Source organism: Mesoplodon mirus (genome assembly GCF_964341445.2).
Source record: "Mesoplodon mirus genome assembly, chromosome: 14".
Classification (NCBI taxonomy): domain Eukaryota; kingdom Metazoa; phylum Chordata; class Mammalia; order Artiodactyla; family Ziphiidae; genus Mesoplodon; species Mesoplodon mirus.
This window is the reverse complement of record NC_138990.1, coordinates 47,639,070-47,663,370: the sequence shown is the minus strand read 5'-3', so window position 1 is coordinate 47,663,370 and position 24,301 is coordinate 47,639,070. Positions and strand designations below refer to the sequence as shown.

General features: G+C 46.6%; 1 protein-coding gene across 1 annotated transcript in view; it reads left to right on the top strand.

Moving 5' to 3' along the window:
• ALK (ALK receptor tyrosine kinase) overlaps positions 1 to 24,301 on the top strand; it is a gene marked incomplete at its 5' end in the record, with an annotated part of 729,367 nt that overhangs the window by 659,196 nt on the left and 45,870 nt on the right. The window contains one exon of the mRNA XM_082642950.1: positions 18,087 to 18,249. Coding sequence (XP_082499076.1) covers positions 18,087 to 18,249 — 163 coding nt within the window. The remainder of the gene's footprint in view (positions 1 to 18,086; positions 18,250 to 24,301) is intronic.

The following is a 24,301-nucleotide window of genomic DNA, read 5'->3' as shown; positions in this document are numbered from 1 at the left end:
CCCAACAAAGGACAGAAGAGGCTGGATAATAAGATTTTCTCCCCAAAGTTCAGCACTGTCCGTTTCTGCTGGGCTGGAACAAGGGTGGCTGGTGGCATTTCCACTCTCCTCCCGGCAGGCTTTCGAGCAACTCCTAGAAATGCAAACGCCAGTTGGGTCTTCTGAAAACCGTCACTCACAAAGCTTCCAAATTTCTAAACACGCCTCACGTCCCCCAAGCCAGCCCTTCCCTCTGATGAGGGCCTGACCCTCTGGGTCTGGGGATTTCCTTGCCCCCAGCTCACGGGACAGAGCTGAGCCACTGTAGCATCCAGGCAGGGAATACCCCGTCCAGGTGCTTCACGGAACATTCTCGGAAGCCTCTGAGTCACTTTAGCTAATCAGATGAAGAAACCGAGAGAGAAATGGGGCAAGTATTAAGGCTGAGAAATTACATTTGTCAGCTTTGCACATACAGTCACACTAACCATATGGTTGGGATAATGCGGTCACAGGCTGCAGAGCTCCCTCTCTCTCTCTCTCTCTCTCTCTCTCTCTCTCTCTGTCTCCCCCCACCCTGCCCCCCAGCAGTAATGACCACGAGGGGTGAGGAGGTGCATGCAGGCTCTGTCACCTTCTCTCTCTCTAAAAGCCCAGGTAAGGACAGGCAGGACCCTCCCCCGACCCCGGGCCAGATGACTCGGCCTCGGCTTCCTAACCCATCTCTCCTTCTCTTTCGAGCTTACATATTGTGTAGGAGGGCAGGATGGAATCAGCTCAGTTTACATGCAAACAAGCCCAGCCCACAGGGGTCCATAACTCGCAGAACGCTGGCATCAAGCCACAGTCTTGCCTTTGAGTTGGTTGGTGACAGTTGGTTTACTGTATTCTGAATACACGTCCTTGCCAAAGGTTGGTGGGGAGACAATTAAAAATGTGTGGAAAAGAGCACTGGACCAGGAGTCAGAACTCCCGGCTGGCCTACACTAGCAAGCTGTGGTCCTAAGACAGGTCTCACCTCTGTCCAGCCTTCCATCCCCTCATCTGATGTCTGGGGCATGTCAGCAAACCCTCTGGTAACAGCTCGTGTTTGAGGGACTAACACAAACACAGACAAAGGAGAGAAAACTGCTACTTTTGAAAATCAAGGTTGAAGTAGACAGTCTCCAGGTCCCTTGCCATCCCCAGCTCCATGGTTCTAAGAGCTGAGGGGATTTGGCATAAGGGAGCCAGAACTCCCCTTGGCCCACTGCTAATGTGCCCAGAAGTGAGGGTGACACACTGTCCATTTCCACACACACTCCTCTGATTCAAGAACAGATGCCAATTCCAATGAGAAAGTTTTATGTGTTTCATATAAATTGATTGGGTCTATTTCTGCTAAATGCATTATCCATTCACCACAGAACAACTATTAGAGTTAATAGAATTTGTAGCTAGAGCCATTATGCTCCAAGCACACCCTTCTGGGGATGACAGCATTATTGGAAGGCAGGCTTCACAGGGCCTGGCCTCACTCACTCAGAGCTGTCTTCTCACTCACTGGGGGTCTTTGTTTCCATCGGAGCCTTTTGCACCTGCAGGCCCAGCCAAGCTCCTTTCAGCGGCATAACCCAGTAGTGAAGATTTACCCGGTTCCTAAAGAAATACATGTATCTCATCCAGTTCCAGAAACTCCTGTCATCTTATCACCTGTTGGCATTGCAGACAACCTCATGCCAGGTTGGAGGTACAGAGGGGGCTGGCATCCCTGCTTTAGCCGTGGCTCTTTACTGTGTGCCAGTTTTGAAGGCAGGAGGCCCCCAAGGCATTGGGAGGACAGGCAACAAGTAAAGGTAGAAGCCCCACTCACTCCAGGGGGACCTCAGAATAGACTCCTAAGTTCATTGTATCATTAACAGCTTCTTCCAGAAATAACCAGTGACGAACTGGGACTGCATGAATGCAGCAGTGAGAAGGTCGGCTGTTGGGGACCTAGATCTGGCCCAGGGTTTCTCTGTGTCCTCACGTCATCTGCTTCTGGTTACCTGGCTCAGGGAGGAAGGACCCACAAGCGCTCCTGGTTAAAATGCTGATTCCTGGGCCCCACGGACCTGTGGAATCTTAATGTCTGAGAATGAGAGGTCAAGCTCTGCCTTTTTAACGAACTCACAAGGAAAACCTGGTTTGAAACAGAGTTTAGGAACCCCAGGCTGCAGCCCGACCTCCTCGATGCAGGTGGGCGTGGACCTTGGGATGGAGAGAAGGTGGGCTCGGGGCCACACAGCATCCTCCGAGGGTTCAGCTCTCAGACAGTAAAGGCCTTGCCTCATGCGTCTCCTCTTTACACAGCAATAATAACCACTATCACTGAGCACTGCCGTGTTCTAGACTCTTTCACATGCATTATCTCATTTGCTCGTACTATAATATTACCCCCCATTTACAGATGAGGAACGTGAGGCCCACAGAGAAGAAGTAACTTGCTCTAAATTATACAAGTTGTGTAAAAGGTTAAAATCACACGCAAAGTAAAGTTTTCTAAGCCAAATAACATTGGGAAGGGCAAAGTTTCCTTCAAGAAACCTTAAAGGAATCCCACTGTTGAATGGGTCTTCTAGAGGAATCTCTCTTTGAAAAACCCTGAACTGAAAATGTCAGTTTTTGCTTAAACAGAGCACATAGGCATCTTCACTCATATTCAAAACAGCACACCAGGCGTACAATGCACCTCCGCACATGTAAGAAAGCTGATCATTGCAGCTAATTTGCGTCTCTCCGTGCCCCCCAGCCTCCATGGGTGCACGTGAGAGGCACTTCTGTCGGCACCCGTTCAACTGCGGGGAGCACCCCTTTGAGAGCTGGGCCGGCATGGGGCTGTAGATATAATCCTTGGCACCCGTTCGGGCACTGGCCGTTTCCCTGCTCAGCTGGCCTGCTGTTTAACCATGTGCTGCGCGTTCTCTCTTATCCACTGATTTTAGATTATCACCTATTTATAGCCAGAGTACTAGTGATAACGCATGAAGCACCAGCTCTAACAAGGCTCGTGGGCCCCCAGTCACTGCGGCAGGCTCGGCGCCCTCCAATTAGGATGTCACTCTGCATTTGGGTGCAGCTCCCTTCCCCAGGAGCTAGCGCGGCTGTGCTCCAGGGAGAGGGGTAGCTTGGAACTAATTCGTGACTCACAGTCCCCGTTACTCATGTTAACAAGTCCCTCCCAGAGCAAGAGGCTTTGCAAGCTGGGGAGCCAGTCAGCATCCCCAGGAGGTGGCCAACACCAAGGCCCAGGGGCCGCTTGGTGGCCGAGGGAGAAACAGCACTTCTGCAGGGACCTGGTGATAGTGACAGGGAGGAACTGAAGGCTGGATAAGAAGCCACGCTCCCTGAGCAGAGCACACACTGGCAGCAGAGCTTCATGGGTTTGCAGACGGCCCCCTTCCCTCCGCACGCCCGTCTCCAGCTATTAAGCACACTCGGTGTCTCTTATGTGATCCTTCCAGACTCTCCCCACCAGTCCCCCAGGAGAGACATCACAGTCCAGCTCCCAGCCCTGCCACCTACTTAAAGTCACTCACTTCTCCTTTCTGTGCCTTTGTTTCCTCACATCCAAAAAATGGCGCTTATATTGTTAGGGCTTCCATCTCATAGGTGTGAGGAAAGGATCACATAAGTGAATCGGTTTCAAGGGCTTAGAGAGGCGCTTGACCCAAAGTGAGCAACATGAGCTGTCGTTGTTTTCCCCATTTTAGAATTGGGGAGACAGAATCAGAAAGGTTATGCGGCTTACCTCACCAATCAGCTGCAGAGCCAGGGTTCCCACTCAAGCCGGCTCACCCCAAAGTCTTCCCGCTCTAGCCCCATGCCCACCAGGAACAATCCCAGATACCACCCAGCTGCTGACCATGGTTAGGGAGAAGCTCTTGCTACATCCAGACTGGCTACATCCATCTTCTCTTTCCATGAGGAGATTCAGCTCAGCGTTGTGTTCACAATTCCCTGAATCTCTCTCCTAGAAAAAAAAAAAAAATCACAACGAGCCGAGTTTAATTTAACAGGCCTGTGCTGGTGCCTGATCCGTGCCCTGTCCTGTGCTGGGTGCCTTGGGGCCTGCGGCTGGGAACAAGCCAAAGTGCCCCTCATGGAAAGTGTACCACCCAGAGCGGGGCCCACATAAGCCTGACATGAAGCCACTGTTACCCCAGTACAAGGGAGTCTCTGCACCCCTTTTCAGGTGTCCAGTTCTGATCACAGCTGACATTAGTACAGGTGCCCCCACTCCCCGGCTCTGCCTTTATCCTGCCCTGGATGGTGAAAGGGTCTCCAACCAAGACTGGTGCTTTGCAAATTATGCTGAACTTATCATCATTTTTGAAAAGAAATCCAGTGTCCTTTGAGAAAGCAAGGAATCAACAGTGTACTTCATAACTGCCCGATTCTGGGCTCCACTGGAAAAATAGTGCAGCAGCATCCAGCTCTGGCAGGCTCCAAAACGCTTCACGAACCTCCAGTCTAATACAACATGCTGGTTGGTATTATGGCGAAGCTGCAGACAAAATGCCTTCACACCATGCCGTGGTTCCTTTTAGTAGCAGAGAGGACCCATTGCCTCTCTCTCTCCTGGCTGGCCTGAGAAAACGTGTTGTTTTTCCCATTTGTTTTAGTGAAAGTTTACATAAGTGAGAGACAATAAATGACCTGGGAACTCTGAGCTCAGCACGCCTTGATTAAGATCATTTAGCTCCAAGACTAGCAGGATGCAAAGTCCCCTCCATCAGTGCAGGTGCATTAAGCACTTGTTATTTGGGAAGTCCATTTTTAATTATCATCCTTCTCTCAGACTTGCTTGTTCTGCCTGCAAGATAACCCTGCATCCCCTCGGAGCCCATTCAGCTCTTTGCTTGTTAGAGCAAAGCTTCAGTGATCCTGGACAGAGAGGTTTTTTAGAATTTATCTGGACCCAGAGCTAGACAGTGGAACTAGGGGGAGAAAGGCTGAAATGCTAACTCTAGGTCTGCCAAAAGGCAGTTCCTCCCTGCCTGCCCCTACATTGCCAAGAGGAAAAGGAACAAGAGGTGGAATCACCTTAGCCATCACTGAGTCAGGGAGAAGAGAGAGGGCACAGGGAATAAATGGGCCCACCAGCGCCCTCCACACTGGGTGCTTACCAAAAAGATGAGTCCAAAGAAAGCATTGGCTTCTGGGGAGGGCTTTGGGGTATACAGATAGGTATCTATTACTTTGTAATGAACTACCATAAAAATATAGTGGCTTAAAACAACACACATTTGTTGTATCAGTTTCTGTGGGTCAAGAAACCAGGCACAGCTTAGCTGGGTCCTCTGCTTCATAGTTTCTCATAAGCTTGCATAAGATGTTAGCCAGGGCTGGGTCTCATCTGAAAGCTCAGTTGGGGAACGAATTACTCCCAAGCTCACATGGTTGTTGGCAATTCCTGGAGAAGCTGATGATGAGAAAGAGAAAGAGAGACAGAGACAGAGAAATAGGGAGACTACTAGCAAGATGGAAGTTACAATCTTTTGTAACATAGTCATGAATATAACATCCTGTCACCTTTGTCATATTCTGTTGGTTAGAAGCAACTCACAGGTCTCGCCCACACTCAAAGGGAAGGGATTATGCAAGGGTGTGGCTACCAGGAGGTAGAGATCACTGGGGCCACCTGACAGCCTACCTGCAGTGGCTTTTGTGTGTCAGAGATCAACCAATCACCAGGAAGCTTTGAGAGCCCATTGTGGATTCTGATGGGCAGAATTCCTGGCAGCAATCTCAAGCCTCTCTGTTCAACATTCCACAGACACTTAAATATTCACTAAGTACCTACTGAGTGCCAGTCCATAGCAGAATGGAAAATGGATCAACAAAGAATTCTAGAGACCATGGTTCCAGCTGTGGGACTTGAGGAGAGTCAAACATTCTGAGCCCCAGTTTTTTCTTTATTCATAAAGTAGTGATAATAATTACCTGCCACAGTTCTTTTTCAGAGCTGGCTATTGTAGTGAGCAAATGAGATCATTTGCTTTGAAAGGTACAAAAGAATATGCTAATATAAAATGTGTGATATTATTATTAACATTATTAAACTACATGACAGAAAAGATAGAGCCAATTCACTTCTCCCTCATATGTTGCCTTCTATACCTTTTCAGTGTATTTATAATCCTCCTCCTCCTCCACCTATGAGCTGTGCACTCTTTTATTTGTATATAAGTATGTGTTCTGGTCATATTTTTCCTTAATTTTTTGTGAAAGTTTCAAGCACATTCTAGTTTTTGCCCTCTTAAAGCTAACCATCTTAAGAAAAAAGGGGGCAGTATTTTGCATGTTGGGTCCTTTTGTTCAGTCAATTCCCCCAACCCAGCTGATCATCAATTTGTAGGTGAAACCCTCAAACTCCACTTGGGGGAAATATGTGACTTGAGTAAGGACATAGAAGATTGCCCCCCAAAAGATCCACTCATCAATATAAATTGAAAGAGGGTTTCTAGTCTTTTAAAGCTTGTCAAGATCTCAGAAATAATGGGGACTCCAGAACTTTCTCCAGGGACAGCTTTTCAAACAGATCCCAGGTGGTTGGATCTGAGAGGCCTGATTTGGTTTTTATAGTGAGTATTGACAGTGACTTCATAATAATGTGAGAGTGTATTTTATTCTTTTAATTGTTATTTTTTATTAAGTGGCTGACAGACTGAATGATCCAGTTCTGGGATTAATGTTCACAAGTAAGGAAAATAAGGTACAGCTTGGGCTTGTTCAGCAACCCAACTGAAAGTCAGAAAAACTCCTGGGCCTCAGAAGAGCTCCCTGGAAAAGAGGAGTATTTCTTTTCCTTCACCCAGATTTATGAGTTGGGGCCTACTAACTAGTCCATTCAGCCTATCAGCTGATCGGCTCCCTCAACCATGGGGCCAGTGGCGCGTCCACACTGCTAAGGAGCAGGACTCGAGTGTTTCCTTAGAGACACTGCAGGGCTCCCTGCCTCTCAGTTATGTGGGTGTGGGTGTGTGAGTGTGAGTGTGTGCTGGTGTGTGTGCGAGTGTGTGAAGGTGTGTGCCGGCTCCTTGGGAGCCTACCCCCTCTCTGCTGTGCAGTCATGAGTAAGACAAAATTTGCCTTTCAACACGTCCATTTGTACCACCATAACGCCTCTGGTCCACTCCATCCTATGATGTTAACCCTAATACAAGAACTCCAAAGGGTCAAAGATGCTTCCTTTGAAGCATGCACGGTACCCACAGCATGTGTGAGCTCCCTCTTCTAACCCCTCAGGTGGGTTTGGCTGCTGGCGTTTGGCCTACTCTCTTTTTTCTATTTTTTTTTCTTGGTTTTGTTTTTGTTTTTCACTTAGCAAAAGTTTATTAACTATCTTCTGTGTGACTGGCACTGTTTTAGGTCCTGGAGACAAACAGTGAACAAAATTGGCTAAGCTTCACTCTTGTAAAGTTTGCACACTAGAGGGAAAAACGGGAAACAAACAAGTGTACAGATGATATAGCTTCAGATGGTGATGTGTCATGAGGAAAATAAAGCAAGTTAAGGGGACAGAGATGACAGTGGCAGAGCATGTGTGCTGTAACGATGGGTGTTAAGGGAGAAAACTCGAGGTTTCGTCAGGTGTGCCTCAGAGCAGAACCAGGATAATACTATTTGTTACTATTGTTAAGACCCCACTTTTTACTCCTGGGCTGGCGTGGCCCGGGGAACCTCTGAGGCCCCTCTACAATGTAACTACAGCTCTCATAAACTCTAGAGGCCTTGACCATGAAGTGTGCGGACACAGAGCAGAGCGTGGTAGAGAAGGGGGAGCACACCTGGGCTGAACAGGCTGGGCCGGGGGAGTGACCCAGACACCTGCTCTCCTCCAAGGAAGGCAGGCTGAAGGCCACACACAGTTTCTAAAGAAGCATTGGAAACCCGGTCCCAATCCAGTCTGGCATTGCTGTTGGAGCGAGAGCAGCAGGACTCTCTGGTCAGTGGTGTTTTCTTTGCCATTTGGGAGGAGATCTGTATTCTAGGAAGGCTCCATCCACATTAAGTCTGATCCAGCCAATGTCCAGCAGCCCAAGGAAGTATCCAGTCCAATAACAAAAATTACTATATAGATGACTGCTGATGTTGGTTCGGTGGCCCTATACATGACTAGTCTCATTAGTTCAATGCCTGATGATGCCAAGACTCACATCTCTGTGATCTTTTTGGCCTTTTCCTCATGCTTCTTGCCTCATGGCCACTGCATCTCCAGGCACCATGACTGCCCTCAAGCAGGAATAAGACTTGCCTCTTCCCTTCTCTTCTCTAGTCCTACATAGTTTGTCTTCTGCCTTCAGTCCACCATTTGGTCCTACTTGCTCCCCCACGACTTCCCTTTCTGCCCTGGACATTTGGATTCCCCCCTTTTCACGTGTCCCTGTTCTCCAATTCATCTTAGAAGGTCCAGGACCCGGACCCAGGAGTCAGGACATTTGTTCTTCTAGCTCCTAAGCACTTGGCCACTCGGGCTGCCTGCACCTCCATCTGCCCATCTGTCAGAGGTGTTACAGTCCCAAGGCCTTGTAAGGATTTCACCCTTCATGATTTAGAACCAAACAATAAGCAAGAACTAGTAAGAATAAAGCAGTGAGGGGTGCTGGCCTCCCACACTGTTGCCTCTCTCCCAGGAGCCAGTGGACCTTACAACAGGAGGTACCAGACCAGGGTTTTCTCTCCCAGGTCTGTGGACAAGAGCAGATGAGGGCAGAAATCAATGACTCTTCAGGCCTGAGTGTGGCAAAGCTGGTATTTGAACCACTGCTACTTCCCACTTAAGCCTCAGAACCAAATCCATTACATGTGACCCCCAGATGGGTGAGTACGCAGCACCCATCTCAATGTCAAATACTTTATTAACACAACTCTGGCCTGAAGCCAACTTGGGAATAACCAAATTAGCCCTGAGGCCTCCCTTAACTTAATTTTTACAGCTCTGCTTTCAGGATAGTGTCTTTCCTGTGACCTTTCCCCTCTCACGTGTTACTCACTTTCCCTCAGGGAGCAGGGGGTGGCTGAGAACACAACACAGACGCCATCACAGGAGCCATTAAAAACTGCCTCAGATTGCCAGGCATCAGAGCTGTTTAGGGTAATTCAGTCCTGAAAGCAGCTTTTATCTCAACAGCCCAGATTTGCTGCCCTATTGATGGGGATCCAGCTTGTTCAGAGGTTCCTCTTCATGAAGGGATGTCTGCTTCCCAGCAGAGAGGGATGTGGGCCTCTAGTCTTTGTTCCCCAGGAGACCTCAGCTTTTGCAGGCATCCTGCCTGTCTAGAGGAACTGCGTGAGGGTCTAGGGAGACAAAGATGTAAAAGTGAAGAAGAGATTATATGTGTGAGCACGTCTAGTACAAAAGACAGAGCTGGTATTATAATTATTGTTCTTACCCCCTCCTAACTTCTCATCATCAAAATAGAACAAGAGAGAAATGACCAGAGAGCCACGCATGAGTAAATGAGGTGTGTGTGTGTAGATGCAAACAAATTCAGTCTGAGAAACAAAGTAGAGCAACAAGGAAAATTCATCAACTGAAAACTGTGTTGTAAAAAGAGTAAATGTGATGTTCCCCTCCTCACTTAGTCTCTGTAACCATAGGCCATTTCTTTAACTTTTCTACATGGTTGCCTATCTTATGAGATAAACGTAACAGTTCTTCCCCGTTCCCTATCTACTGACCTAACATGGTTTTAAGAAGCTAAACTAACTGGAGGATGGAGAGGTACCATCAATGTACTGTAATTAAGTACATTGAAATTGAGGGACTACAGATTCCCAGTCCTGTTGGTTTAGAATCACAGCAGCATCCTTTTATCTGAGGATAGAAGATGCTTCTAGTACCTTCCACCATCCACCAAATATAAGTACCAAAATATAAATACATTCCAAAACTCTGAAATAAAGGTTTTTTGTAGCTAGCTGCCCCTCAGTCTGATGCACAGAGAGGTATAGGGCCCTTCTCATGCCCTCACCCAACATTAGGTACCAAATAAGATTAATCAGAGAACGTTCTGAACCACTGAGAAAGCATACCCAACAGTAGAGATAGAGGACAGTGAGTTAATATAAAATATTTATATCTGCAGCCATTTAGTAAAGGGTCAAATAGCCCTAAACAACTTAAGTTCAAGTGGCACTATCAAGAGGAAGTTAAATTATACTTAGTGGGCTGTATCCAAAAAAAAGGCAGAATATGATGTAACAGCAAGTTCTAGGCCATGGTCAGTGGGGATGTCCCTGAGGTGAAATCTGAAAAACCCTGCAGTCTCAGGCATAGAAATACAGGTGAGGAGCCTGACCAGAGAGATGGTATAAAGGAGCTAATCATAGCAGATGATGTCAAGTGATTCCTAAATTTAAAAAAATTTGAAGGATTCTGGAAAGACGGCAGTGATGCCAGTAACAGCATAGTTTTTTTTTTTAATCTCTCTGAATCCCTATGCAAAAATCAAAGAAACGTGTATCAAAACTGAAAACCCATGTATATTTACAACAAAAAATTTTTTGAAAATATATTCCCCTCCAACCCCAAAATACAAGTGAGTGAAGACAAAGCACCAACAACCATAAGACCTGCATAGTATCAGCATCTGAACAAGGGAAAGAGAAGAAAAGCAACAGGCTATCTTACAAACCTGAGAACCGGAGAACCCCCAAATAGCTGACAGGTATTTGCTGGAAATGACAGACAATCTGCAAATAGCTACTGAAACTAGGAGAGTTCTTCCCCAACCCAGTGATGTGTGAGAGCAAGGGGCCTTTGGTCAGATCTGAAGGAGCTAGAAGAGTCTGGCCACTGAGCATCCTTTCCAGAAAACGACCCACACTGAGAAGAACTTTCTAGGACTGAAATCAGTATTGACTAGGATAGGGATAATAGAGACCACAAAAAGAGAAGATATCCAGATTCAAGTGGGGGAAAGAAATAGAGCCAGAAAGATCGGAAAGCAAACTGCCATATTTTTTAACATTATATGAAAATTTAAAAAGAGTAAAGGGAGCTGTGTAAAGTTAGAAACTCTCCTGAATCCTAAAAGTTCTAGCAAATTAATTTTATGTTAAAATGCATAAGTATCAAGATCGAACCCCATCCAAGTTACAATAAGAATTTTAAAAGAGCAGAGAGGACAGACTAACATCCCTACAGAGAAATGAAAACATACCAGAAAGGCCCACAGAGATGACAATGGTAAACTATTTCAAAATGAGTTAACAGACAAGAAAACAATGAAAGTAACATAAATCATTATTATAAAATCAGAAACTAGATGGTAGAACTCTCTGAAGAATTTGAAATAAAAGGAGAAAATAATTTCAGAAATGAAGACTAAATTAGAAGGCATGCAAAAGCAAATAAATATAACAGTTAATGCCTTATGAGAAATAGAAGATGAAAAGAGAAACTTTTTTAAAAGCAAAAAGATGATACACATCAAAGAGAGGCAAGGAAGATCGAACACACAGATAACGAGAGTGCCTGAAAAAGAAAACCAAAGAAGGCAGACAAAACAAATGTTTAAAACTATAATTCAAGAAAAATGTTCGTATTGAAACTACTTATTAAAAGAGCATATCTGTATATCTGAGAATACTGACTCATATTGAGCAATACCAAAGTATCAATATATTATAGTAGAATTGCTGTACCTTAAGGAAAAAAAAATACTGTGGACACCTAAGCAAAAACAGCTAATGATTTATTAGAGAATGAAATTCGGGTTATCAACAGAGTTTTTTGTTTTGGTTTTTTTTGTGGGGTGGTATGCAGGCCTCTCACTGTTGTGGCCTCTCCCGTTGCGGAGCACAGGCTCCGGACGCGCAGGCTCAGCGGCCATGGCTCACGGGCCCAGCCACTCCGTGGCATGTGGGATCTTCCTGGACCGGGGCACGAACCCGAATCCCCTGCATCGGCAGGCGGACTCTCAACCACTGCACCACCAGGGAAGCCCAATCATCAGAGTTTTTGACAGCAATACTTTATACCAGAAGAAAATGGAGTCATATATTTAATATACTCAAAAGGAAAAATTATTATCAACATTCAAGAACTCAAGGAATATTGCTTCTATGAGCCCCTCCTAAGGAATCTACTTGAAAACAAACTTCAAACAACCAAAATGACTAGAGATATATCAACATGATTGATATGGGCGTTAAACATACACTACTTACAGACTAACTAAAGGTTAAAGAGGAAAGAGTAGTATATGTAATGGCAATGTGCCCAATGTAGATAGTGTTCAGCTTCAAGAAATTTTAGGAGAATGGAGAGCACATATACCAAAAAAAAATGTTTTTACCGATCTCAGTTTTTCTATTGATTATGGTATAGTAGTAGTATTGTTACTCTGATACTATTGTGTGTATAATGGAGGATAAAGTGACTGAGTAATTATAGAATATTCTAATTCCATTATCACCTTTGTTCTTGAAAACCAAGACTCTCAGTGTGGAAAAAGAAATACAGGTGTAATATAGAAGAGGTTAAATTAAAAACCCTGTAGTCCTGAATTTTATTGGGAACTGTCAGTGTGAACTCATGGGTATTTTGTCATATAAATGTGTGTGTGTGTGTGTGTGTGTGTGTATTTATACTGATATACATATGTATACAACATGTATATTTCCTAGCTCTGTCCACTAAAGAAGCCTAGAAACAATCACCAACCCAGTAGCAATAAGTGTCTATAGCACCCAGATTTTATACTTAAAATACCTTTTTTCACTAGAAGAAACCAAAGCTTTTGAAAAAATGGCTGAGCCCAGGTCTGGGGAAGGAACATTTCATCATACCAGATAGCAAGGAAGCAAAAGAACTCAGGAAGCTACCACTGACCAAAAATGTGACAATTTGAGCTTCTAAGGAATAATAATTATGATTAATTAAAACTCAAAATATGTTTAAATTCATGATATACAAACAACTAATTAGTCACCTTCAGAGGATGATAGAGGACCAATTCATTACCTTGAACACTGCAAATAAGGAGAAAGAATTGAGCATTTATCCTGCCTTTCTTATATGAACTATACCACTGGGTAACAACATAGTAGGTGAGAGGAAGCATCTTTTTATAAATATATGTCAACTAATAAATAAGGAAAAAAGTATATAATTTGAATATCATTATTTTGCAACTCCCAATAAATAAACGAACCTAAGCATTAAGCTTCAACAACTGTTAACATCAAAAGAAGACAGCAATAAGCAGACATTGATCTTGTATCTAGAAGGGGATGCTACTCCATTGTTTAAAGAGCTGAACTGTTTTAACCTCACAATGGCAACGATATGTATATTGCTTTCATTTTGCCCTAATAAGGAGAACAACTTATTAATTTTCATCATGTACTCACAAGAAGGGTTACTTTCTCCAATTTATATTAAAGAATAGTGTCATATACATTTATGGATGGTGAATGATTATATTTACTTGGATTTTTGGTCATTATTTTGCTTAACAAGATCTACAGTGGCCATCAAAATGGTTCAATATGCCACAGCTCCCATGAAGTTCAGCTCAGTCAACAGATATGGATAAAATTGAGTTCCATGGATCAGAATAAAAATGGTGTATAAGATCCACAAGAGCCACTGAGCACTCTTCTGTGGCACAACCATATAGGCCTTTGATGTGAGGCAGATCCTTACTATTGTGATTAATAATGATAGTTGAGAACTTATTTTCCTTTGTATCACGTTTTATTTCTTTGCATTCAATTGAGCAGATGAGATGGCTTAGCAACAGTAATAAAACCAGCACGATCACTACTTAGCCAATTTTTCTAACATTGTGCTGTGTATTACTAATTGATTTGTTTCTTCTTGGAGGGTGTTGCAATATACTTAAAATGAAACCCAGGGCTTAATGGATTTTTCTTTACTCAGCTGTCTATAACCAATCAGTATTTTGATGTTTGTGGGTTCTTTATACAATATAGCTGTGAGTATTAAACTAGGTTTCCAGTGGGTGGTATAATTAAGAACAAGATAAAGCAGTTCTTGTCTCTTCTCTCTCATAAATGAATTTTAATACAATAGTTTGTTTTTTTAGTAAGAGAAGAGGAAAGAGCTGGGTTTCCTCCCTCCCCTGCTCCCAATCCAGGCTCCTCCCTGGGGGCCACTTAATCCTCCTACAGCTCCACAGAGCCTCAGGGATCAATGTAGACTCTCAGCTGGGGAAATGTGAGGACGCTTGAACTCTCAGACTGGCAACTTGGTGTCAAGCTCACCTCACTGCTGGTCTCACTGTGACCTTGATCTTCTCTTTAAAAACCAAGATTTTCCCTTGTTGCTTATTACCCAGTCCCTCTCATATGTCTGCTTGCTGATCTTGTAAACATTCCAGTTACCAGATTTCCCTTTTGACACCCCCTGGCTCCCCATGGCCTCTCAGGGGACCAGAGTCCTGACACTAAGCACCTGTTTTCTCTGGTTTGTGCCCATGACCCCCTAAAGTGCACACTCTGCTAGGCTAAGCTACTGTGGGACTTTCTGAGGCTGAGGGTCTACCTACCACATACCCTGACCAGACTCCTCTCCCCTCACTGTGGCCTGCCTACTCTCTGGTCCTGAGCAAACTTGGTCGGGTTTAACTGAGCTCTGGGCTCATAGATTTTAAAAGGTGTGGGGGGTTGGGAAACAGACTTGCAGAAAGGTTCCACGAGGATTTCATGGTGATTGTAGCACCTTTTCAAGTCTTGTACTTAAACTCAGAAGATCTATGTTTAACTCCTAGCTTGACTGATTATCCACTCTGTTTACAGCAGGCTGGCTCTCCTGGAAAAGTTGTCATATAATGCAAATATTGTCCTCTCTCCCCATGGCCCCAGCCTAGTATCTACTAATCTGAATCTTCAGGGCCCTGAAATCTGTATTTTTAAAGGTCCTTAGGTGGTTTGGGAACCACTGAATTCAGATATCTCCAAGGTCCCATCTTGCTGTGGCATTCTGTGATGTCTATGAGATTCCAAACAGAATGAGCAAAGAGAACCAACAGGATGAAGCTTTAGTAAGACAAGCCCACACACATCAGAAGCAGGACAGCCCTTCACAATGGGCAATAAACTCAGAGAACCCATACCCCCAAGAAGTGCTGCTGGTGGGACACAGAAATTAATTCCAAACAACTTTGGGCAGAATTATGAGAGTCAGAGCCATCTAAGGGAGCAGGGAGGACCACCATGCCTCGAAGGCTGTGGGAGCAACAGAATTCCGGCTGGATGAATCATGGGTTTGACCTGGGATGGCAAATCCTCTATTCCCATGGAATCCACTTTAGAAAGAATTTCCGCTCTGGACCTTTCCATCAGCAGCTGCTGAAAATGAAAACAGAATTTTGTGCATAGAAACCACCTGAGACTAATATATGTCCACTGAGTTGGGAAAATACTGGTCGCTTTATTGAGAAACAGCCCTAGAGTCCCTTCTTTATGGACTGGGGAACATAAATCTTGAGATTGGGTGTCTCTGCTTCCTTACAGTCAAAAACTGAGCACGAAGTTACACACTTTTTAACCTATATTCAGTATGCGTCTCTAATGCATAATGTTGTTCTAAGCACTTTGCTTAGGTCATCATTTAATACTCACAGCATGTCTAAGTACTAGGTGTTATTGTCTCCTCTTGTTCAGATTAAGAAACTGAGGCTCAGAGAGGCTGTAGAGTTTACCCCAGTTCTCATACCTCATCAGAGGTAAAATCCAATGAGAAAATTTGGCCCATCTGGATCCAAAGCCCATTCCCCTCTTCCTACCTTGTCAGATGCCCAACTTGGCCAAGAAGTAGAAGCCCACCCTCTCTGGGAACATCTCAGAACCTTCAGAAAAATGTTAAGCGAGACTGAAGTTAGAAGAGGGTCCTGCTGAAGGACACGCTCCAGTAGGGTGCCAAGCCCATGCCTTCCTTGAACTGTCTTCCTCAGCACACTCTTCAGGGGGAAAAAAATACATATTTATATTTATGTCTAAATTCTTTAATTTCCAGGACTGAATTAACTAAGTGAACCATCATGCTTCTGCCCCAGATTGATAAGGCTGCCCCCAAACCCAGGCTGCTCACTATAGGCACAGACTGAACCTGCAGAATAGGCTTCAAGGAGCGAGAGACCACGGGGAGGAGTGTATTTTTTAACTTCTTTTCTGAGCCGTTCTTTTTTCCCCACTCCTATCGTCATCCCCAACTCACTGAGTTTAAATTCCTAGGTGCTGTTGGCGGAGGGATCCATATACACAGAAACCCTGTCTGCATTTCCCATTGTCAGGAACAGCACCAGCCTTGGGTGCAGGCAGGTGTCAGTGACACAGCTCACATTTTTAGAGTTTTGGACTTTGCAGTGACCTTTCATACCCCTCGCTTTCTTTAATCCTCATGGCAACCCAGCCCCTTTCACAGACAATGGAACACACATCAAAGTCCCATAATCAACAATGATGAGGCTGCTCCCAAACTCAGATGTTCGTGCTGATTTCAAAGCCTGAATCCTTTCCACTTCTCCCCTCTGGCACAGCCCACACATATGATTTGAACACTGGAGAGGGTTGAAAGGACATCTGGCCAAGACAGCTCTGCTGAAATGCCTCCAGTAAAGAGTTAGTCCTTTGAATTAACAGGTTACCCCTTAGAATACAAATAGATGAGAAAATTAACAATCAACCATTCACACCAAAGATGAATGGATTCATCACCTTCTTGCCCTTGAAACAACCTTCAGAAACCAAATAGAAACCAACATCTTCATTCGAAAAAATGAAGCCAAGAAAGGTATTGAGTGCTCAGTATTGAGTAACTGTATGCATGAGAACCCCAACTACAGCTTCAGTATCCCGACCTCAGCTCTGGGGCAGTGTCACAAAAGCCCACCACAGCCAGCCCGGTTTCCAGATTATCAAGACTGCCCAGTGTAATCTCAATCTGATTGCTAATAATTAGCAACCCAAATTAACCTTTCATTTTTGCATCAAGTTAGCTGAAAGTCATCAAAAGAATTTTGTGCTTTAGCAAACGAAACTATATACACACAAATTAATTTTTTCATAATTTTCTGTAGGTAGAATTCGACTTAATCAATTTAAAGGGAAATAATTTCTTCAATCTTATAATGAGATTTTTGTATTTTAAGTAAAAGTGATTTATCAAGAGCACATTTTTTTGGAAGTTTTTATAGGTTGTAAACATGTTAAAATTCCTGCCAGGATGAAATCTGACAGTTCCCCAAGGTCCAGCCAGACTCAAAGATAGAAAGTTTGGAAGGAATGGCCCAGTGGCAGTGGAGGCGTAGGGATGTGCTGAGTGTTCCTGAGGCACCCCCAGAAGGCCAGCTAAGAGCATGAGGTGCTCCGGGTGAGGACAGAGCACCAGGGAGCAGTGAGGGGCTTGGAAAAGGACGTGCACCAAAGGCAGATGTGACCTGTTTCCCATTTATTACACTCTCTGTTACATAGAGACCCTGAGGGCTGCTTCTAATGCAATTCCAAACCCAACCAATGTGGAGGAGGAAGGCATGGAGCCGACTCTGTGTCCACTTTACTCTTTTGATCTTCTCCAAGCTAAGAAGATCCTATATGCAGATATCAAACTTTCGGAAGCGGGTTAGATCCAGTCACAATAGCACAGATGGAGCACCTGTTCTTTGCCCAGCACTGTGCTGGACTCAATGAGAAACCAGGAGAGGACCTGGCCACCACCCGCCTGTCTCACCTGAGAGGGGTCTTCTCTCCCTCCTTAGAACCTTCACAGTACAGTGTTAGCCAGACCCTCCTGAGGCTCTTTTTCTGTTACTGTCCTGTCTTGTTGCATCCCTTTGGGTCTCCCTTTAGTAGGCTGTAAACTTCTTTAGGCCAGGGTCCAAGTCTGCTCCATTTGTGTCTCTCCCTTAGTATCTATCTGGTCCAGGGCCTGGCACACAGTAGATCCTCAACAGAAGTTTCCAGTTCAAATGACTGATGAGTGTTCCTTGCCCCGACATGGGTGCCATCTTGGTTTGGCCTCATGGAGCAAACAGCTCAGAGGCAGCAGAGGGAGGCCCACGGAGGAGGGAGGGCCAGGCCAAGTGAGTGATCACCTTTCCTCTTTTGTGCAGTTCACTGGCTGTTCACCACATGCGGGGCCAGTGGGCCCCACGGCCCGACGCAGGCCCAGTGCAACAACGCCTACCGGAACTCCAACCTGAGCGTGGTGGTGGGGAGCGAGGGCCCCCTGAAGGGCATCCAGACCTGGAAGGTGCCAGCCACCGACACCTACAGGTGAGTATGGGGGAGGGGGAGGGCAAGGGGCAGATCCACCCTCCCGAAGAGGACTGGGGTCCTGCTGTTGGGTGCATGCCTGCTCTCCTGGTATGCCCGGGCAGGCCAAGGCTCCGAGGCCACAGACTCTGGCCCACATTGGAGTGTAAGGGCTGGAGATGGGGAGATCTGGGATAATGGAGTATGGCAAGAAAAGAAGCTGTGTCCTCTGTCCTCAAGGAGCCCACAGACTCATTTGTGGAGATGATATGCATGCATGCACCCGCCTCAGAACATTCTCTAGCTTTACTAATAACTATAATTATAGTGGGCTGTTCTTCGAACTTCATGCTGTTCAAATGAGGCAATGAATGTCAAAATGTTTGGGAGACAGAAGTATGATCCACATGGAAGATGATTTCTTATGCTTGAGCCTCCTTTCCTGGGCCTTCATTGTTTGCAAGTAAAGAAACTATTCTGGAACTCTTATCCCAGGCCCAACCCCACAGTGTTCCACCAGAGCCAGGCCAGGCTGGAGGGAGGCCCAACTCCAATGGGCACTCAGCTAAGCGAAGCTAATGGCAAGGCCTAGACCAGTGGCTCCTAACCTTGAGCGGGCATCGGAGTGACAGGAAGGCCAGTTAAAACAGAGGTTGCTGGTTCCACTCACAGAGTGTATGATTTTATAGGTCTGGAGTGGGGTCCAAGAATATGAATTTCTTTTTTTCATGCTAAACATTTTTACATTAATGAAGCAAATATGAAAAAAACACTGACATTTATTGGATGCAGGTTGAGGAGGGAGGCACCAGTGGTACTCACTGTACTCATGGTATCCATCCATATTCATTCATTCACCGAGAATCTGACTTTCTAGCAAGTTCCCAGATGACGCCGATGCAGCCACTGGGTTAACCACAGCCCATGCTGTCATCCTCGCTCAGCTCGATGCCGTGGGCAAGGCCAGTGCCGCAACCCTCATTTTACAGTTAAGAAAACGGAGGCTCAGAGCGTCAGGAGCTTCCCACGGCCACATGGTCAAGAAATGGCCTCCAAGCCCAGACTTTGGAGGCGCAGCTCTGCAGAGGTTCCTCCCACCGCACACGGCTGGGCTGTGTAAACAGGAAGCATCGTAATTTTGCTGTCATTTGTGCAGATGCCCCCTAGAGGCTGAACACAGTTGGAAGTGAGCTGCTTCCTCTCCCGCAGCCCCCAACCCCCGGCACATCCTCAGCCCCCTGGGAAGGAAAGGGGCTTCTCAGGTTGCCCTGTTTTCCGCACATTCCCACCCCTGGGACTTCAGTGTAAATGCGTTCCGGGGAAAGCCCTAAGTGCTTTTTAAATGACATTCTGGGCGGGAATGCAATAACAAGGCTTGGCTGCAATCAGATTAACTGCTCCAGGTCCCACACATCCCTAGTAAATGGCCAAAGACCTCCAGCTACCCTTGGCCACGCCATACGGAGCAGGCCGGGCCTCCCCTTCCGACCTGGCTGAATTTCCAGGCGTCATCCACTGTCCTAGAGAGAAGGGGATGCATGTCTATTGAGGACCCACTAGGTAGTCCTCCTCCTTTTCACAATGAGGTAGATGTTATCACTATTGTTTTTTATCTATATTCCCTTGTTTTCATATGAAGAAACGTGTCAGGAAGCTTAGCAATATATCTAAGGCCACTCAATCAGTGACAAAGCTGGAATTTGAACCCAGGACCCTCAGTCTCAAAGTCTGTTGGTTCTTTCCATTAAAACTCCCACTCAGGAAACAGGAAATGGAAGGGGGCATAGGAATCATGCAGCACCCACCTCCAGGAAGCCTCCAGAAATGAGAGCCTGGGAGGGGAGGCCCCACCGCCTGAAGGGGTAGTGGCCAGCCCAGCCCTTGGTGCAGATCCCCACATACAAAAAGCAACGTGAAGAAGAAAGCAGAGGAGCTGTAAGGCAGACAGAGACCTCAACACTTAGCCCAGCAAAACCCACTGTCCCGTCCCTGCCCGGGGCGACTCCCAGGCTAGACTGGCTCGAAGTCCTCTGCGACTTATGGAGGTCCTCTTCAGCTCAGTTCCTCCTGAGATAAGGTGAATCAGACCCAGTTCCACACTCGGGCGGGTTATTTAATCTCTTGAGACTCTGTTTCCCCACCTGTAAAAGGCGAAGGTTGGGGGTTGCTAACACCTGCCCCACTGGTTGCAAAGATCACGTACAAGTGCCTCGCACATGCCCTGCACGTGGCAGGTGCTCCCCAGCCCAGCTGACTGCAGCGAAATCCCCTGGAGTGGTGTCAGGCAGTGACCAGACAGCATTTCCAGGAACAGCAGTAGTTCCTGACTTCTCTGCTTCCAAGGACTTTTTTCTGACTTCTTCAGATGGGCCCTGCCTTTTGAAAGATTTTGCCTGCCAAACTACACTTATTAAGTAATAATTCATTTTCCTATTTTTTATTAATCACAGCCATATCTAAGTCTAGCTAGGTTTCTGATCTGTGTAAATTGCCACGGTATAACCACCTGTGTTGCTACAAGCCCAGCCCAAATCAGAGAACTGTTTCCATTTCTCTCTTTGGAATACTGAGACTAGCTCCCAGCCCCCAGCACTGCCCACTGAACACTCATTAGAAACACATTCAGGAGCCGTTTTTCTGTTGAAGCAGGACGCTTCAAAGTGCCCACATTTGTAAAGGGGACTTCTGATCAGGACCTTTTTGAACTGGCCTGAGAAGCACCATATCAAAATGGAAGAATCAAAACCAAAAAAGGATGGGTTTGGGTTTTTGTTGTTGCTGTTGACTCCTTGTTTTTTAACCCAACAAAGACTGTTACAGATATTCCTGACCCTCACCTCATCCTTGACCCTGGATGAGGCTTGGGACTTGGACAATAATGTCTACTGGTCACATAACGTCGCATCAAAGAAGCAGACCATTTAATGATTTGCTATACAGACCACATCGAAATGTCCCCAAGTCAGAATATCCAGGTTGAGAAGTCAGGTGCCCTTTTTCTGGAAGATATTTTCTTCATATTAACTAATTCTTATTTAGTAAGTGCAGTTCGTCTAGTGAGACAAACGTAGGACACACAGGAGGATGGATGTAAAAGGTTCTTGAGAACAGAAAGGTTGGAATCATTCCTTAGGGAGTCCATCTATTCCTGGAAGAGTGTGGCGCTCAGCTAGTGCTGCCTGGCTGCAGCTTGAGGCCTGGCATGATTATTGCTACAGTCAAGGTCTCTACCTACTGATCAGAGAGGTGAAGGAAAGCGAGCTATACTTATCAAGCACCCATTGTGTGCCACAGTGAGACGTCATTGCCTGGGGCTTGCTCAGGGATGCATACAGGTAAAAAATATATTTTTTTTAAAATTAATTTTTATTGGAGTATAGTTGATTTACATTGTTGTGTTAGTTTCTGCTGTACAGCAAAGTGAATCCGTTGTACGTATACATATATCTGCTCTTTGTTAGATTCTTTTCCCATATAGGTTATTACGGACTACTGAGTAGAGTTCCCTGTGCTATACAGTAAGTTCTTATTAGTTATCTATTTTATATATAGCAATGAAAACACCTCCACTCTTAATTAACTGGTCATTTACCTGGTGTTTCTCTCCCATCTTCTACACCTTTGTCTACTACCACGAAGAGGGAGAGGAAGGACAGGCCAGGAAGGAGACAGGTGGGACGTGCCAGGCTAAGGTGGGGCTTTAGGGGCAAAACCTAAATCTCCATCTCCTCCCCACACACACACGCACACACTGCTTTCCTGCCCTGGGCTCCCCCTTCCCCTGGATTTGCCACTTCTTCTGTCAGAACAGGAGAGGTGTCCATACCTGCTCCCCTCCTGTTTTGCACATCTCAGCAGACCATATTAAGCACCTATTAGGACACTATGCCTATATAAAGAGGTACAAGATCCAGTTTCTGCCCAAGAGGAGCCCCAGTCAGTGGTAGATGTAGGAACAAAGCATTTCAGTGCGATGTAGAAAGTACTGCAGTGGAGGTTTACACACAGCCTTGTGTCAGAGGCCAGGGGAAGGGCCTGAGTTCATGGATGGCTTCCACAGGGAGACAGAAGCCTGAGTTAAGTCTTGAAGGTGATAGAGTTGTCTACGAAGACGAGGGGAGGGCCTTCCCGGTGGAAGGAGCCCCTGCGGCAAACCAGGGCCTGCAGGAGCTGAAGCAGGACCTGGCCCTGAGGCTGGAGCCTCACCTCCCAAACATGTTTAGCTCCTTCCGGTGCCAGTGTGATGGTGGTGGTGAGAGAAGCAAGTGGGGAGGCAGGGAGAACAGAGTGAAGGCTGGTGAGGTCGTGCAGGCAAGAGTCAAATGGGGCTAAACCAGGGCAGGGGAAACATGGCAGGAGAGGCTGAAATGTTTGGGAGGTAGAATCGGCATGACTGGAGGGCTGAGTGGGTGGGATGGAAGCGAGGGGGAGCAGGCAATACCCAGGAGGCTAGCCTGCGTGGGGGGCTGAGGAAGCCAGGACAATGAGCCTGATTGAGAGGGACAGGCAAGGATTAGGGTAACAGCGAGAGGGGCACCTGATCTGGGGGATTTCCAAGTCTTGGTTCTGAGCGCCCATGGAGGTGGGCGGCTAAGGTGGATCAGAACAGGAGCGTGGACCATGGGGTGTGTGCTGGGGCAGGAGCCTCAGCCTCCGCCTAAAATGGAGACACACTGACTGAGTCCAGCCCCAAGGCCCGGGGGGATTTAGTGCCATTCGGTGTGTGACACCCCGCGCAGGGGCGGTCGCGTGCAGATGTCAGCCCGCCAGCCTCTCGCTCTCCTGACTTCTTCCCCTCTTCATCCTTCTCTCCCTCCTCCCAGCCCACCTGCCTGTTCTCCTGCCTCTCCAGGCCTCCGTATCCTTCCCTGTCCTCCTCCTCCCCCAGCTTCCCACGTACACACACACAAATACACACACGCATGCGCATGTGCACACATGCACACAGATCGTCTATAAAACTTTCATCAGGCACAGCCCACAGCTCCTGATGACAGTTCCCACAGCGTTCCCTTGTTCCTCAGACATCACGTACAAGAGGTCTCAGGTCCCAGCTGGAGCCAGCAAAGCCCACCAGCCAGCCTGGGCCAAAGCTGTTCCTGACGGCCTCCATCACTGACACTAGTTTCCTCACCTGGCTCCACGGACCAGCATGTGCCGCTGGATGACACCATCATTCAAATCCACAAGCAGCCATGGAGCACCTACTGCCTGCCCGGCTCTGAGCCAGGGTGGTGCGGGGCAAGGGGCCTCCAGTTGTCTGCCAGGCACTGAACAGATGCTGCAGAACTTGTAGAGAGGACTGAGCCTCTGGAGCCTTGCAGTCTTTGCAAAGACCACAGGGCAGAAAAGTTCAATAACAGTCCACAATGCCAGTAAAGTTCTAAACAATTGTAGAAGAGAGTCACAAGTCATGATTCATTGCCAGAGTAATTGTGCAGATAACCATAGCCATGAAGAGCACAGAGCAGGGAAAGTCGAGGGAGGGGGGCAGCATTGAGCAAAGATCCATGAGCCGCAGGCAGAATGGAGTTTGGGTTCAGCTTCTGACACACTGTATGACCTTGAAAGTGTGCTGCCCCTCCTCTGCAAGGGCCTCATCTGTCGAAGGAGGGATTGGAGAGAGAGGTCACTGACATCCCTTCCAGCTCTGATATTCCTGGGTCAGGAAGGTGGTAGGGAACGAGTGGACGATGAGTCTTGCTCATTGGTGCAAAACTGGAATGGAACTGGGGCAGCAAGGAGCACATGCCTCCACCGCTGACCCCCGGGGGTGTCGCCTGATGGCTCGCGTGACCCATCTGGATCATACGACTATGTACCTGCACAGAGCTCTCGCTCTGACCAAGCCCTGCACGTACCCAACATCTCCTGTGCTCTCACAGCAGCCCTGGAGGCAGGATGGATACGCAGGGCGCACCTAACTGTTCTGATTTCACAGAGGAAACCGAGACACAGAGGTCACTCAAGGTCCCATCGGGTGTTAGAGGCAGAGCCCAGAGCAGGTGTGGAAGAGAAATGAGGTGCTTCCTGCTTCCCCGGGTGGGGTCCTCTCACTCCTTCCCCCCTCCAC